Source organism: Spodoptera frugiperda, chromosome 3, assembly GCF_023101765.2.
Source record: "Spodoptera frugiperda isolate SF20-4 chromosome 3, AGI-APGP_CSIRO_Sfru_2.0, whole genome shotgun sequence".
Taxonomy (NCBI): Eukaryota; Metazoa; Arthropoda; class Insecta; order Lepidoptera; family Noctuidae; genus Spodoptera; species Spodoptera frugiperda.
Genome location: NC_064214.1, coordinates 8,210,616 through 8,226,869, shown reverse-complemented (window position 1 = coordinate 8,226,869; position 16,254 = coordinate 8,210,616). Strand labels below are relative to the sequence as shown.

The window sequence follows — 16,254 nt, the reverse complement described above, 5'->3', positions numbered from 1 at the left end:
GTTCCAAGAAAGATCACAACTGTATTAATTCACAAAGGAAAGGATTTCGGACAAAAAATAGAAATATAGCCTCCGGCCTTTTAATCGTTTCTGGCATTCTCTTTGATTGTTTTTTTTCAATCCTTTACGGTTTCTGCTGACTACTGATGTGTAATTATTTCTGAGAAAATTTTTGATTATGGTTTCCATAATAATTATTAAGGTGGGTACTTGTAAATATTTAGGAGTTCTTAGAAATTATTTGGTTCGTTACATTGGTTTGCGAAAGAGGTAGATAGCTGGATTTTATTGGATAAACAAGGGAGTTACTTAAATAATTTCATTAATGACTCTTTTAAAACAATGCCGACATAACACCACGGCCATTTTGTGCTAGATAGGTAAGTGCTATGAACCAAATGATATTTAATCGTTCGGTATCCAAATGAGTGCAAATAATACAAGGGATTGACTGAATATCACAAGTTGAGTAAGGTTGAGTTTTCTACTCTCAAAGTACTTTTACTTTGAGAGTAGAAAATTGAGTTAGAGGGAGTGTGAAAGTGAAAGTGAGTGTGAGTGTAAGTGTGAGAGTGAGAGCGAGAGCGAGAGAAAGAGTGAGAATGAGAGTGAGGATAAGAGTGAGAGTGAGAGTGAGAGTGAAAGCGCGAGCAAGAGCGAGAGTGAGAAAAAATAAAAGTCAAAGTTTTACCTAATTGTGAGATAGTGGTTATTCTCCCAATTGATTGTCGCATAAATACCATTTGAATCATTGTAACACATGAGATTCTAGTTCTATCTACCATTTTCTTTTGAACAGAGAGAAATTACAAAATTTAAACTTACTTTTACAAAATATTTCCTCTCATCTTTAAAAATATGACTGTATCTCGATATTATTATGTCGTCAATCATCTCACGTGTCACACACTTTGCATGTATATTTGTGTTCCCCACAGTTGCGACGTTGCGATGTTGCGACCCTCGATAATGGCGGTAATGCACGTTTCTTGTTCACTCTGTGATCGTACACTTTTAGAAATATAATATCTTTTCACATTTGTTTTCTGAAGACGTTTCAGCTAAGGGTTATTGAGTGTCTTTCAAATTATTTCTTATATTTTGTGACTGATAGTCTGTTCCTAGTTAGTTATTATGTTATCGGCTTACTCACGTAGGCAACTGTTTGACGAGGAACTCGACTATGTAGTTTCAGGCCATGCTAGTCGCGGAATGCTGCTCATGAATATGAGCCTCTCGCATGGCTTGGCATGGCATGGTAAGCAGATAACATAATAATTAATTTAGTTTGTCTCACAAATGTTCCTAGTTAGTTACATTAGGAGACATTTCAGATTATTGTGTGGAAGAAAACATAGTGGATAACTTAAGGACTGATTTTTTTATTCGCAGCTAAATATTATTGGATTAATAAGCCCCGTATCGGACATCAGTCTCATATGTGGTGGTCTGATGGCTCTATGAGCTGGAGTTCGGGTCTGGTTCTGGTCGGGCGGCGAGCTAAGTTTGTTCTCCGTTCGTGCTTAGGAATAGATCGTCTCTATAAATTATCTACGTTAATTGGTTGCTTTCCTGGGTCAAAAACAAATATTTTTCACATTTCAATATAATAAAATATCCCAAAATAATCGTACTTTCATTAATTAATTTGACGATATACTTATTTATTAAATTTTTCTAGCTAATTTTAGAGAAGTAAGTATGCTATTTGACGCAAAAAATTATGACGTCATAAGTTGCGATCTCCTACAAAATTCATAGAAAAGTAACGTTTTTGACATTTCGATAAAAGTATTGAATTTGATTAGTTGGAAACTACCCTATTATTATTATTTACTTAAAAACCTGTCACATAAACAACAAGAAATATAACATTGTGACAAAACAAACCAAAAAATATTTTTATTTTTTTTAAACAGATTATTGTATATTTTGGAACTAGATTCTAAAATGTCTACTTGTTTAACCGACCTTCAAGCCGGTAAATTGCTGGGAAACAGGTAATCAGTGTTTTTTACCTGTTGTCGCGGATTGAATTAAATTGGCCTAAGATGAATGTAATTACGAGTTTAGATGACCTTTAATTGACTTCCAGTTAAATAGGATCACGCTCTTTATTCCTCAAAAGGGTACATACAGTACGTACTTTAATTGGCAAACGTAGGCTATATTATAGGAAAGGAGTTCCAGAATAAAAGTTTAAAAACTTCAATGAAAACTGATTCATAAATCAAGTCCTGAGACCTATTGGTTTGTAATTGCGATCATTTCAAAAAATAACAACTTTTCTTTATTAAAATTAAGGCATAAATATAAATAAAATTAACATATTTAACACTTTCAATGCCACGGGGGTTACCGGTGACCTACGTTAACGGAGGATTTGCCTTCAACAGTTTTCTATTGGCAGTCAAAGACTTAAGATACATTCACAAAAAATCAATTAAACACTTTCCTTATTCATCAGGTCTCCACTGGCACAAACGTCGCAAGATCCTGACTCCGACCTTCCACTTCAACATCCTGAAGAACTTCGCCCACGTCATCGAGGAGAAGACCCAGGACCTGGTGAAGATGCTGAAGGACAAGAAAGGAGCTGATGTCAGCTTGATGCCCACCATCAGTGACTTTACTCTGTTCACTATTTGTGGTGAGTCCGTCATTACTTACTTTATAATTTACTGCCGAACTTAAAGACATTTAATGATTACTTTTGATTACTTTTTAAATTATTACTTAGTAACGATTTTGTTCCGAAAACAATAGGCATGTTTCCTACTAGTCAAATTCAATACTTTTTTCGCAACGTCAAAAACGATATTTTCTATGAACTTCATATGAAATATTCTATTATGACGTCATAAGTTTTTGACGTCAAATAGCAGACTTATTTCTAGAAATTTAGCTTAAAAAAATCGAAAATTAAGTAGTTCATCAAATTTATGAATGAGAGTGTGATTATTTTTGAATATTTTATTGTATTGAAAAGTTGTAATAATTTATTTTTGACCCGGTCATCATCCCTATTGATAAGGACTGGGTAATGTACGTTTAAATGACTCTGAGTAAGGCAGTAAGGAATTAACTTATTAATGAGCTGTTTATTTCACTCATTCATACGCAGTCTTTTTGGATTCCTGTAAGCCATATATAGTAACCTAACCAAATAAGGCCTATGCCCCAATAAAGCCTATTTTGAAAATTTCCCTCTTCCCGATGTCAAATGGTCGCCAAAGTTTGTAGAAGTGTGCATGCACATTACTTAGCTAATTTGAGCACAGCAAGCAACCCGTGCCGCGATTATGTTGGAACCTACAGACGAAAACAATCACGACGTGGAGCGCACTTTAGTTTTTATAAAATTCGAGTAGCGTAAACTGTTAGTATTTTTATATTTATCAGTATACGACGTGCCGTGTTTTGTCTGTATGACAATTATACATTTAGCCATCACCTCACATTAGTGAAATAGCTATAATATCTGTGTATTTCATATAATCGTTGTTTTGTTTACCTATGTGCCATGTCCTAATAAAGCCTACAAAAAAAACGGGTAGGCCTTATTACGGCATAGTTGTTTTTCAGTAATTTCATAGAAAACGGATCACCAGCTTCTGTCAAAAAGAAAGCCAATGGATTTTGCAAAAGATGGAAAACGCTGTTAAAATGGTAGAAAGGGGTAAACGGGGTGAATAGACACAGAGAAGGGGTGAATGGATATCGGGAAATTCTTCATAGTATCTATTCATCCTTCGAATTTTAGGCACCCTGTTTTACCCGGTAGGCTGCTGGAGCCAGATATAACTTCCAAAGAAGTACGCATCATCTAAAGAGTGGTTTCCACTACACGAAAGCTAGGTCGGTCGCTAAATTGGCTACAGAACAAGAAGTTATTCTCATTCGTTTGACTGATGCTGGGGTACCGATGACTTCAAAGATGTTACTTGGGTATTACATGATGAGAAACTCGTTTAGCCTGATGTATAATGACAAAATTAATTAATAAGATCTCATTACGTTTATTATAAGCATTGACAAAGTTTTGTTATAATTAAGAAGTTGAATACTTACTAGTTTTTATTGAGGCCTTATTAAGACATAGGGTTCCCAATAAGGCCAAAGTGACACTTTAGTTATCTGTGTTTACAAAATTGTAATTTTTCTTTCTAAAGCCATTTTGATTCCATTATTACAAAGTTTAATAAATAAATATAAGATTTTGAAATTATCAGCCCATTGTCATTTTAAACCTACGAGCTAGGCGGTAATAAAAATAAGGTAGGCCTTATTTGGTTAGCTTACCTTACAACATAAGCGTTGATTCACGTCGGTTTTCTGTCAAGCCGTGGTTTCAATCCGGTCGAAGCGGATCATTCGTGTCGAAGCATTGACTTTTCTCTATGAATTAAAATATAAACATACATAAGATAGCGGCTTAATTGTGCAAATATTGATTGAAGCTGGGTAAAAATGGTATTAAAAACGGTTCCCGATTAATCCAAGGGCTTAGATACTACTTACTGAGTTTTTTAATTGGTTCACTCTCTTATAATGAATCTTCTTATGAAACTTTTGATTAAAAAAATGATGAATGGTCTTCTAATTTACCCTTTTTTCTCTGCGTTTGGCCACTAACACGCTTACTGCCAGGACGGCGAAGCGAAGATGTGGCCGAAGATAGAGCACACAGACTTAGAAAGTACCTATTTACTCTGACCTTGAAAAGACTCGAGTTGTATTTCTCAGGAAAGATAGAAGCCGGCAGATTGTTCCATTCCCTGGCTGCACGGATTAGGAACGAAACGGACGGATTACCCTATTCTTAGTTTGACATATCTCTCGTTTTTCTCTCGTATTGTGGACTAGCTACTTCTAGTGATGATTTATAGCCTATAACCTTCCTTGATAAATGCGCTATCCAACACAAAAATAATTATTCAAATCAGACCAGTAGTTCCTGAGATTAGCGCGTTCAAACAAACAAACAAACAAACAAACTCTTCAGCTTTATAATATTAGTATAGAAGTATAGATGTGAGTTACGTCTGTGAATAAGCGTGCACTGATACAAACACAAGTGTGTGTGATCACACATCAATTGCATGTCTCAATGTCTCAACTCCGGTCTAATGATGTCACGTCCTAGATCTCGGTGTCTGATTGTTAAATTATACGTTGATGAGGATCGCGGAGGCCACCACAATGTCCCGACTTAAGTAGCTGTTTACTGTGCACTGAAATTTAGCCAACGACATCGTACCAACGTCTATATTACGTTGTTATGTTTCTGTAGCTATTCTGACAAAGATCTTTTTTTAAATGAATCAATGAAGACAAACATGGTGCTCTTTGAAAGTACGCACTCTCTTTTAAATGGCCGACAATGCCCTTATAACTCCTGGGCGCTTACTCTAGAAACAATTCTCAGTGTCAATGCAATTTCATCATCATCATCATCATCAGCCGAGAGACGTCCACTGCTGAACAAAGGCCTCCCCCTTGGGCAATTTCAATGTAATAAAATCTCAATAATTATTTTTAAGTTTTGCTAACAGTTCCTTTAAGAACAGTACGCCTTATGTAGCTGTTTTCCTGGTAGTTAAATTACTTGTGGTTAAAGTTATCTTGTTAATTGAGAACAAAATATAAAACAATTACGTTTAGGAAATGAAGTAAATGAAGTTTAAGAGTTCGTAATTTGTCCTGTCTTTATGCTGTGTCTGTTTTTCATTAGAGGTCTGGCTTTGTTACTTGTTATTTGTTCTTATTATGGTAGGTTTGGTTTGCGATCACTAACTTTTTAATAAATAGTTACCCATTAACAATTTACTAGACACGTGAAGACTTTTATATTTCACAGTAAATTGTTGATCAAAATTAAAAACCTTCACCCTATAATAGACCGCATCATCACTTACCATCAGGCGAGATAGCGGCCAAACGTCGACCCACCAAATGTAAAAGAAAAGAAGCCATATTTTCATGTAACCACCATTCTTTTCATCATCATCAGCCGAGAGACGTCCACTGCTGAACAAAGGCCTCCCCCTTAGTCCTCCACGTAGAACGACAAGCCGCCACCTGCATCCACTGGCTCCCCGCGACTCTGACGATGTCGTCGGTCCACCTAGTGGGAGGTCTGCCCATGTTCACCACATTCCACCAACGAGACATAATTATAATGTTTTCAAATTACGTTTCAATAAGACTTTGTCAAAGTCATCTCCTCTCGCAAAAAATGTAATTCTCATGTTGTAGCTCAGGATTGATTACATACGAATCATACAATGTATGCAACAAGCTATAATTGCATCACTTTATAATCACTGCACCATGATTACACGTACTTATACTAAATTATAGTAAAACTTATGTTAATAGTTGAGCACAACTGCCTGTCGTAACATAAAAATACGAAAAAGTAAAAAAAATCTAGCTTAAAGTGTTGAAAAAATAATCCTCATCGGTGTTATGACGTAGGGTGCCCAAAAGACTGGCAGTATTGCCACGTTGAATGGCAATACTCAACCTTTGTCCAAGGTAGTAAGCAGCCAGCCTTTTGATGATCTGAAGTGTCAATCATCTTTACAATATCTTTACAGCCAGTCTCCTGTCATAACATTGGATTATAAATTGCTTGGAACCAAGCATTTGCGATACCTTTTCAAATAGCTTAACTAACGTACTTTTTTTCAAGAGGGAAAAATCTTCCAATAACTTTTCTCGCTTTGGATAAAGCGAGAAGGAGTTTCAGACTCATACTGAATAAAAACCACCCCGTCCTACTTCTGCTTTTCGAGCCGGAGTCCCGGTAAACTCGCTAGGTAGTCCGCAGCTCCGGATCAGGCATCAGCCCTACTGGGCCCAATCTGTGGTGGTCTAATGGACGCTATGTAGTACTAGCCTCGTATTTATTGATCGAATACTGAATTCTATAATAATGTACACATCTGCTTACTTTGTAATGAAATAGCAGGTGTAGATACCCACTTTATAGCTATGTATAAACAAATTTTACAACTTGATTAATTAATCATCATTTTCCTTATTTACTACACCGGTATACGATACTTAAGCATTAAAAACATGGAATATATAACAAAATACACCTTTTGTTTCCCGAATTGCAGAGAGAATACTCAAAATAATTTCGAAATTTTTGATGCTATTGTTAGAAGTTGTAGTTTCAACTGCTCTATCAATAAGGTATATCTTGGAAAAATATACGAGAAACGATAAAAATATACTGTTCCTTTCAGAATTGTTGTTGAATTGTTTCTGATCGTTAAGTTCTTTGAAGACGATCACAAAGAATAGAGTAGGTCAACCATTTATTATGTTGTAACTCAATAGTTTTCCTAGAACCACTTGTTATTTGTGGAGACGGTAGTACTGTTTCAACGATTTTATTATAAATAGACATGATTTTATGATAACATGATAGGTAGGTATTTTCTTAACTGAGTAAATACATTTTCAGTTGCCTAATTTAACTTGACCTTAGTAGATTTAAGTATGGGAGAGTCATGCCTCGACGGGAGTGATACCACGGCCTCACAGAATACTGGTTACAGGCCCAATTGCCCAAAGAAGATTGGGAGGGTAGGGACCCCACTTCCCAATCCCTGATTCCCCAACAACCCTTAAACTCCTAACCCCCAAAAGGCAACGCACTTGTAACGCCTTTAGTGTTTTAGGTGTCCATGGACGGCGGCGATTGTTTACCATCAGGTAATCCGTCTGCTCGTTTACCGGCTTATACCATAAACAAAACAATGTTTCAAAGTTATTTATTTAAATAGCCTATTGGGTATATAATACTAACATTCTCTATTTCTCCCCACCAGAAACCGCAATGGGGACGAAATTGGACAACGATCAGACATCAGCCACAGTGGACTACAAGAACGCTATCCTCAACATCGGCATGCAAATGCTGTGCAGGATCACCAGGTTCTGGCTGCACAACGACTTGATCTTCAACAACTCTTCAAGAGGGAAGGAATTTGCCAAAACCCTGCAAGTGGCTCGAGCATTCGCTGACAATGTCATCATGGATAGAAAGGCCCAAAGATTGCAGAATAAGGCAGAAGAAAGTGATGTTGCTGATGTGTCTGATGGAATTGGAACTAAGAAGAGATTGGCCATGTTGGATCTCTTGTTGGAGGCTGAGGAGAAAGGCCAGATTGATATGGATGGTATCAGGGATGAGGTTAACACGTTTATGTTTGAGGTAGGTCATGGTGATGTTTTGATGATGTTTGTACGTGTGTTACTTTTTATAAGTGGTAGGACCAAATTTGTTATGGACTTTTCTGTCTTGAAAGTATATCTCAGGTATCAATTGTGAACTATGAAGGAAAATAATTAAACTTATGTTTATTGTTTTGTTATAGTGTGTTGTGTATTTTGAGTCGTCTTAATTAAGGTATTATTTCCAGGGACACGACACAACGGCTTTGGCTCTCACTTTTGGCCTGATGCTGTTGGCAGATCATGAAGATGTACAGGTATTTACATGCTACTTTTTGGTAATTTTGTTAACATGCTACGTAACGAAGTTTTAACATTAAGCAAGGTACAAGTAGCAATTCATGAAATATACGAGAAATTCCTTTCCTTTTTAAATTAATTTAGCTGCGCAAGCGCAATAAGATCTTGTCGTATGTCATTCATGCGTTTACAACATACGTGATGTTCTTTGTACATTATACGGTTGTGTGACTGAACAATGCTTATCAGATCCAGAACTCGTTCCTTGATGAATCAGAATCAACGTAATCAGATTGCAAAGTCAAGCTAAGACTACCTAGCGGGTTTACCAAGGCTCCAACTCGAATAGTAGGAGTAGGGACAGGGTGGTTTTTAGTCAGTTACACTCTGACAGTCCCTCTCGCTTCGCCCAAGGTGGGAGAAGTAATTGGATGCTCTTCTCCCTTCAAAAAATAATAAATAAAAATACTAAGAAATGTATAAGTTCTAATACATGCATAGAATATGAAGGCACTTCTTATTTATTTTAATTTTCCACTGCTTATTGAAAGAGGAAAGAAATGTTTGCCAGTGAGTGGCTGTTTAATAAAAACTTCTTGGCAAAGTAGAAATGAAATTCCATTTGTCATCTCAAAGCGACTGCAAATAATATTGAATTTTCTTTTTTAACGAACAGATGGCTTTTATTGCTGGCCTGTCTATTGGTAATGGAATGTATTATTATTTTCATAAATAGGGATGATTAAGAATAAAGAAAATTAAAATTAAATCTATTTAGTCCGTTAGTTAGGTAATGAAAAAATATTAGACACATTTTTTTTTTATTTTTTCTTATAAGATACAATACTTATATAAGTATTTGTAAGTGCATATACGTCATTTCTAAGTATGAAACGTACCTAGAAGTGACGTCACGTGATATTTCAAATCATTTTGTCTTCGAAAGTTTTTGTTTTAAAAAATACATGTCTAGTGTTTTAAAATGTTCTAAAAGCCACAAGGCGAACATTAAAATAAAAATTAGTTATCTATTGTTATGCATTTGCATTTATATTAATTTTAATTTAAAAATGAATAGACTTTCATATCGTTTAGTAAGTAAACATAAATATTTTGATGACAATTTGTATATAATTTTAGTTCAAAGAATACATATTTTTTAGTTCTCATAGACACTTTATTTATCTGTAACTTCCATAGTAAGTTAACTTTTAATTTTATTTTCCTAGTTTAGTTATTAACCTCCAGTCCATTAAGACAAAAGTACAATAAACCACTTTAATTCATATACAACGTTTCCAGGAGCGCATCTACGAGGAATGCCAAACGATCCTGGGTGACTCGGAGCACGTGACGATGTCCAACCTGGCCGACATGAAGTATTTGGAGGCGGTCATCAAGGAAGTACTGCGATTGTACCCGAGCGTGCCTTTCATTGGCCGAGAGATCACTGAGGATTTTAAGTTGGGTAAGTATTTTTCTTATTTTTTTTAAGTGCTGATATGGTATTTTTCTTTAGTGGACTGCCTTGTTGGTTGAGTGTTCGCAAGTTTGACTGGTGGGCAAGGGGTCTCGAGTTCGATACCCGAGTCGCGCAAAAGTACTACTGGGCTTATTTGGGTTTTCGAAAATTTCTCAGTAGTAGCACGGAGTCTGAAATTGGCCCCGGTGTATGGCAATAGACTCACCCCTATTATATGGGTGAAAAGTGGGTTTCAATTGGTGAAAAGTGGGTTTACTTTGTACAGTGGCATTACGTGCAGTAATATGCTGATGTCTTTTTCTTTAGTGGGTATTTTAGTACATTAATATATTGCTTATGAACAGGGTGCTTATAGGAAGGTGTTTGTAATCAGCTTCTAGATTTAGCACTAGGCGATAGAGAGTGGCCAGACAAACATATTTTAGGAAATCCGAAAATTCCAATAATACTATTCCCGACCGGGGCCATCGAACTCGAAAAGGTATTTAGGTTATTATTCGGACACCAAAGTTGAATTTTAGGAAGACTAATTAAAAACTTAGTAATTCTCACCTTCACAGTTTCTAGACCTTTGTGTTTAACGTTTTCCAAAACTTTGAAGATTATACCGTTTAAGTTCATTTAGGATTAACAAGCAGATTAATGCCTAAGTAGGCGTAACTTAGTGCTTGAAACTTCACCGTGATGTAATGAAATAGGTACTTATTTGTTAATTTATTGTAGTACCTTATTATTTTTGCTCTGTTCTTTGAATTATTCGGTTGAATAATTCGTCTAACAATTAATGGGTTTTAGAAATTCTTAGTAATAGGATGTAATCTAGAAAGAGCTTGGTCTATTATTATAGATAACATTACGTAATGTTAACATTTAATCATATTTCTCGTTTCGTGTTTCTCACGAAACCATCTGCCTCGCACAGCAAAACTGTGGAATGAGCTGTCGTCGGCGGTATTTCCGAACCGATACGATCTTAAAACTTTCAAGAAAAGAGCATATTCCATTTTAAAAGGCCTGTAACTCACCGGTGGCTCCTCTGGTCGCGGGTGTCCATGGGCGGCGCTGATTGCTTACCATCAGGTGATTCGTCTGCTCGTTTGGCAAGACTTTTCTCTTATATCCAAAATCTAGAGATTTTGAATGATAGAGTAACAAACTTGAAACTGTATCAAGTCCTCACAGACTCGCTGACATTTAGCGTTTGTAGCTAATATGTATATTGGTTCAAAGTAAAATGTGTTGGTGGAATTTCTAGGAAATTCTATAATCTCCTGTACCTAGTAAGTTGCGCTTGTGTTGGCAAGGGCAATAAGGAGTACAACTATGTAGACGCGGTCTTGACACATGCTAACAAATTATGCCTTATTCCAAGAAGGTTTAGACAGAGGTGAATTTTCAGTACACTTCTGATAAGTTATTTTATCAGTCTAAAAGACCCAAATCCCAGTATTTCGACTAACTTTAATTCGGTGATCAAACCCGCTACCACCATCTGTGTGGCAACAGGACTTACTCTAGAATGAAACTCCGATCGATCGACATTGATATTGTAAAATTGCGTACTTTTGAGTTGCAACACTAGTGCCCTTTCCATGGACATTGAATGAACTAAATGGTATTGAGTTTGACTTTATAATTCAGTACTCTGAATTCTATTTTAACAGTTACGATTTCGGTTGTATAGTTTCGACACTGAATAATTATTGAAAATTCTATTAAAATTACATTCACATTGAGATTTCAGGGGTAAGCGCCCAGGTATTTAGCCCAGGTTCTAATTTTCACCAAATTATATAGGTACACCTATATAATTTCGTGAAAACAACATAACCAAGAACAGGTGGAATAACATAACCTATGTTACAATTTCGTGCAACCCTAGGCTATCTTCATGCGCCTGTCAGCATGTATCTTCGGAGAATTTAAGGTCATTGTAATATTCCTAAGAAGCAGGTATATCTACCTACATTAAGTCCTATATCAGACACGTGCGGATAAAATACGCGTTGCTATGTAATCTAATCAATCGTGAGATATATCTTAGATCGGATTTTCGTAGTTTGATCACATCTAAGCTATAATACATTTTCTACAATCCGTGTCTGATTGCTGGAAGTAAAATTAGGTCAGGGAGCTCACTATTGTGATTAGATAAATCATCTCCTTGCTTCGTATAAACTACGTAGGTATACATAGTTAACTAAATAAGGAAAATAAATAAAATACAGGGTCTTTTCCCGTTTGACTTTTAGAGCGCGTTTCCACCAGAGATAGGATGAGATAGGGTGTTATGTAGCTATGCTACGAAGATGTAATAGCTAAGCTGTGAAACTATGTGACCGTTTCCACTGATACTAAGCTATGTAGTTGTGCGAGGAAGGAAAAGAAGAGGCGACCTTGTGGGGGTTAGGAATTTAAAGGTTTTTGGGGAATCCCCGACGGATTGGGCCTCCAGTAACCTCGCTCACACAACGCAAGCGTTGTTTCACGTCAGTTTTCTGTGAGGCCGCGGTATTACTCCGGTGGAGCCGAACCATAGGTCTCCCACACTTAAAAACATTCATTTGATTTATTGATGAAAAAAAAATCATTAAACTATTATCTCAACTTTCAAATTGTAAATCCTTTCGCAAATCTCTTTGAACTGTATTAAACATCGATTATCCTATACTTTAGTGTTGATTATAACTTAGCACTTTCGTTCACAGATCCGCGATACTGTTGTCGAAAGTTTAGCTCATCTTAATTATAGGGATTATAAATTATCCGAGTATAAATTAGGATGAAACTAAAACAAATATTTCAGTTCTTGTTTGTATCGTGTAGAAGTTTGCCTGTTATTCAGGTTTTACGGTTTTAAGTAAGATCAAGTTGAGAGTCTAGTCATAGAGTTATTGACTTTTAGTCATCTTATTTTAAGTAATCTTCAGTAATCTAAAGTATGTTGTATAGAATAGAATATGTGCTTAATCCCTAAATACGTACAGAAAATACTTGGTTGTGGAATAGTGTTCCTTACACATCACCACGCCACATATATATACATACACACACACACAAATAAACATTAGATTAAGTTTATTCAATGTTATTTAGATATGTCCTTGGGGGGACCTGGAGACCTGAGATACAGATACAGGTCCCGGCTTAGTTTAGGCTCCAATTTCCACAACCTAAAAACCAAATAAAATATTGTATCACGTATATCTAGAGTATGTCAAGTTTGTAGAGAAAGAATAAATGATTTTTTGCTTTATTTATAATTTATTTAATGGTATATGGAAACAGGAATTTTCGCTGTCAACTTTACTTATACCTTTTGACAGGAACAACATCAAGGTTATGTTTATCCAAATGTACGAGGAAATTCTTGTGAGCAAGTGATGTTATGTGTGTGTGTGTGTATGCTGTACAAATTGTCACCACTACCGTGATGTCCCAAGGCGGGAGATAAATGGCACTTTCCGATGTGTGTCAGGAGCGCCTGTCACTCAATAAAAATTCTTAGATTGCACGGAGATCCGTACATGCAAAATCATAGCATTTATATCTATAAATTCGATCGGAGTCAAAAACGGAGTAAAAAAAGTGATATTATGTTTTTTGCTTAACTTTAACGTGTAGTCGTAATAAATTATAATAATTACCTCGCCAATTTGCTATAATGAGGAGACTTCGGGAGTAATAAAGGAGACGTGTTACTGTTGTCTTATGAATACCTTTAATTAAGTCACATATTACTGTACCAACTTACACTAACTTATAGGGAGAGGTGCTACGTGCTACACATACTATAATGCATCAAAATACGTACAATATATTTAATTTTTATGGTACAAGCCTGTAACAAACGTGCAAACAGATCACCTGATAGTAAGCAATCGCTGCCGCCCATGGACACCGAAAACACCAGAAGCGTTGCAAGTGCGTTATTGGCTTTTTGGGGATTAGGAATTTAAGAGTTGTTGGGGAATTGAAGATGGAAGATTGGGGAGGGGAGTAATTGAGCCTCCGGTAACACAACGCAAGCGTTGTTTCACCTGCGGACTACCTAGCGGGTTTACCGGGGCTCCGGTTCGAAAAGCAGGAGTAAGAACGGGGTGGTTTTTAGTCAGTAAGAGTCTGACACTTCCTCTCGCCTTGCACAAGGCGAGAGAAGTCATTGATGATATTCCCCCTTCAAAAAAAAGCGTTGTTTCACGGCGTTTTCTGTGAGATAGATTAACGATCTTAACTATCCTCTCCTCTTTCCTCCTCAGGTGACATAACAGTGAAGAAGGGTACGACAGTGGACGTCCACATCTACGAGCTGCACCGCCGAGCTGACATGTTCCCGGAGCCGGAGAAGTTCATGCCGGAGCGGTTCCTCGGCACGGAGTTGAAACATCCTTACGCCTATGTACCATTCAGCGCCGGACCCAGGAATTGTATTGGTTTGTATATTTTACCTCCTATTTATTATCCGGAGCTGCGGACAACGTAACAGGTTATCAGGGCTCCGGCTCAAAGCAGGAGAAGGAACGGGGTGGTTTTTAGTCAGTAAGAGTCTGACACAGAGGCGAGAGGAAGTGTGAGGAGGAAGTCATTGGATGATTTTCCCCCTCAAAAAAGAATCTCCTATTTAACACATTTACTGCCGATCACGTGCAAAGTTCTTCCCAGTATCTGAGATGAAAAGTATGTTACAATGTTTGGTTCAGAAATCTTAGTAGAATTACAATCTGGATTTAGATAGCTCTCATGTCCCAATTCCTTGGCGTTACTAAGGAAGAGTTAATTTTAGACGTCCAGAAATATTTTTGTTTAACTCTGGTGCACAGTTCCAGCGTTGCGTCGCGTTGTAGACGGCAGATTATTTTAGAAAGTGCAGATTATTTTGTACTCAACAAATGTTATCTCTCTACAAATACATACACATAAAGTCCCATCTTTTATTATGGTATAAGCCAGTAAACAATTAGATGGATCACCTGATGGTAAGCAATCGCTGCCGCTCATGGACACCCGGAACACCAGAGGCGTTATAAATGCGTTGCTGGCCTTTTGGGGGTTAAGAATTTAAGGGTTGTTGGGGAATCGGGGATTGGGAAGATTGAGAAAGGAGAGCAACTTCACTCAGACAATGAAACACAACGCAAGCCTTGTTTGTCCCAAGGGGAAAAAGAGAAACGACATAGTGTCACCTGGTAAAATCCTTGCAAACAGTACAATCTTTACTTTTCATCAAACTCATGCATCTGGTCATACATTCTCAAAATCTTCTCTTTCTTTCACAGGACAAAGATTTGCGATGCAGGAAATGAAGACCACACTCAGTGAGCTGGTGCGTCACTTCAAAATTGTACCTAAAGTCAAGGGAGCAAGGCCTAGAATCATGGTGGACTTGGTGCTCAGACCGGTGGATCCCATCTATGTGAAGTTTATTCCTCGCTAAATTATATGTGATCTGTTCACATTAAGAAAGTGATGTGTCATCGTTGTTGAGTTTTGATATGGCCTATATACCAATGCCTGCGCATCATGCTGTCAGACTGCTTTACGTGATTTTCAGCTCTATTGCTTCATATTAAAGTAGACAATTTAATACCAAGTGGTTAATTTCGTGATTGGAAATAAAAATGATTTGTTGTGTGGGCTCGACTATGCATTACCATCAATGAACTTGACAATATGATAGAAAATTCATAGATTTTGCAAGTTTTTATGATAAAAATTTCAACAACGTTAGCATGTTATCATTTTATTGTGAACTAGCTTTTAACAAGGGCTTTGCCCCTTTTGTTCCCGTGGGATAAAAAATATCCTATCAAACAGGTCAGCTCATACTTGTGTATACCAAATTTCATCATAATCCGTTCAGTAGTTTCAGCGTGATTGACGGACAAAAATCTAAACACACAAACTATCACATTCATAATATTACAGCGATGTAGTTATGAAAATAATTGTTTTAGAAGTCACAATGAGCGAACAAAAACATGAATTTGCTACGTGCAAAAGTAGCTAATGTGATGTTTAACCTTTTTTGGGTCGTTGCGACCAATCAATCATACTTTTGGAGTGTATAATTCTGTATACTAGTGGTCGCCTAGTGGCCGAAATTCGACCATATATGATTTAATTTACAATACCACTTAACGTACGTTGAAGGATAATTTTTATTTAATTCAAACTCTTTTATAAAACTCTTTTCATATGAGACGTGAGAATATCATCGCAATGTCTATCGATTTTGACGTTTTGTCAAATACGATCAGATACTATGCATGTGTGTGTAA

General features: G+C 36.7%; 1 protein-coding gene across 1 annotated transcript in view; it reads left to right on the top strand.

The window, feature by feature from the left end:
• LOC118273959 (cytochrome P450 4C1) overlaps positions 1-15,525 on the top strand; it is a 32,168-nt gene extending 16,643 nt beyond the window's left edge. The window contains exons 5-10 of the mRNA XM_050707840.1: positions 2,468-2,650; positions 7,848-8,233; positions 8,442-8,510; positions 9,796-9,961; positions 14,236-14,409; positions 15,253-15,525. Of these exons, the coding sequence (XP_050563797.1) occupies positions 2,468-2,650; positions 7,848-8,233; positions 8,442-8,510; positions 9,796-9,961; positions 14,236-14,409; positions 15,253-15,410 (1,136 nt within the window). The 3' untranslated portion in view covers positions 15,411-15,525. The remainder of the gene's footprint in view (positions 1-2,467; positions 2,651-7,847; positions 8,234-8,441; positions 8,511-9,795; positions 9,962-14,235; positions 14,410-15,252) is intronic.
• The last annotated feature ends 729 nt before the right edge of the window (positions 15,526-16,254 follow it).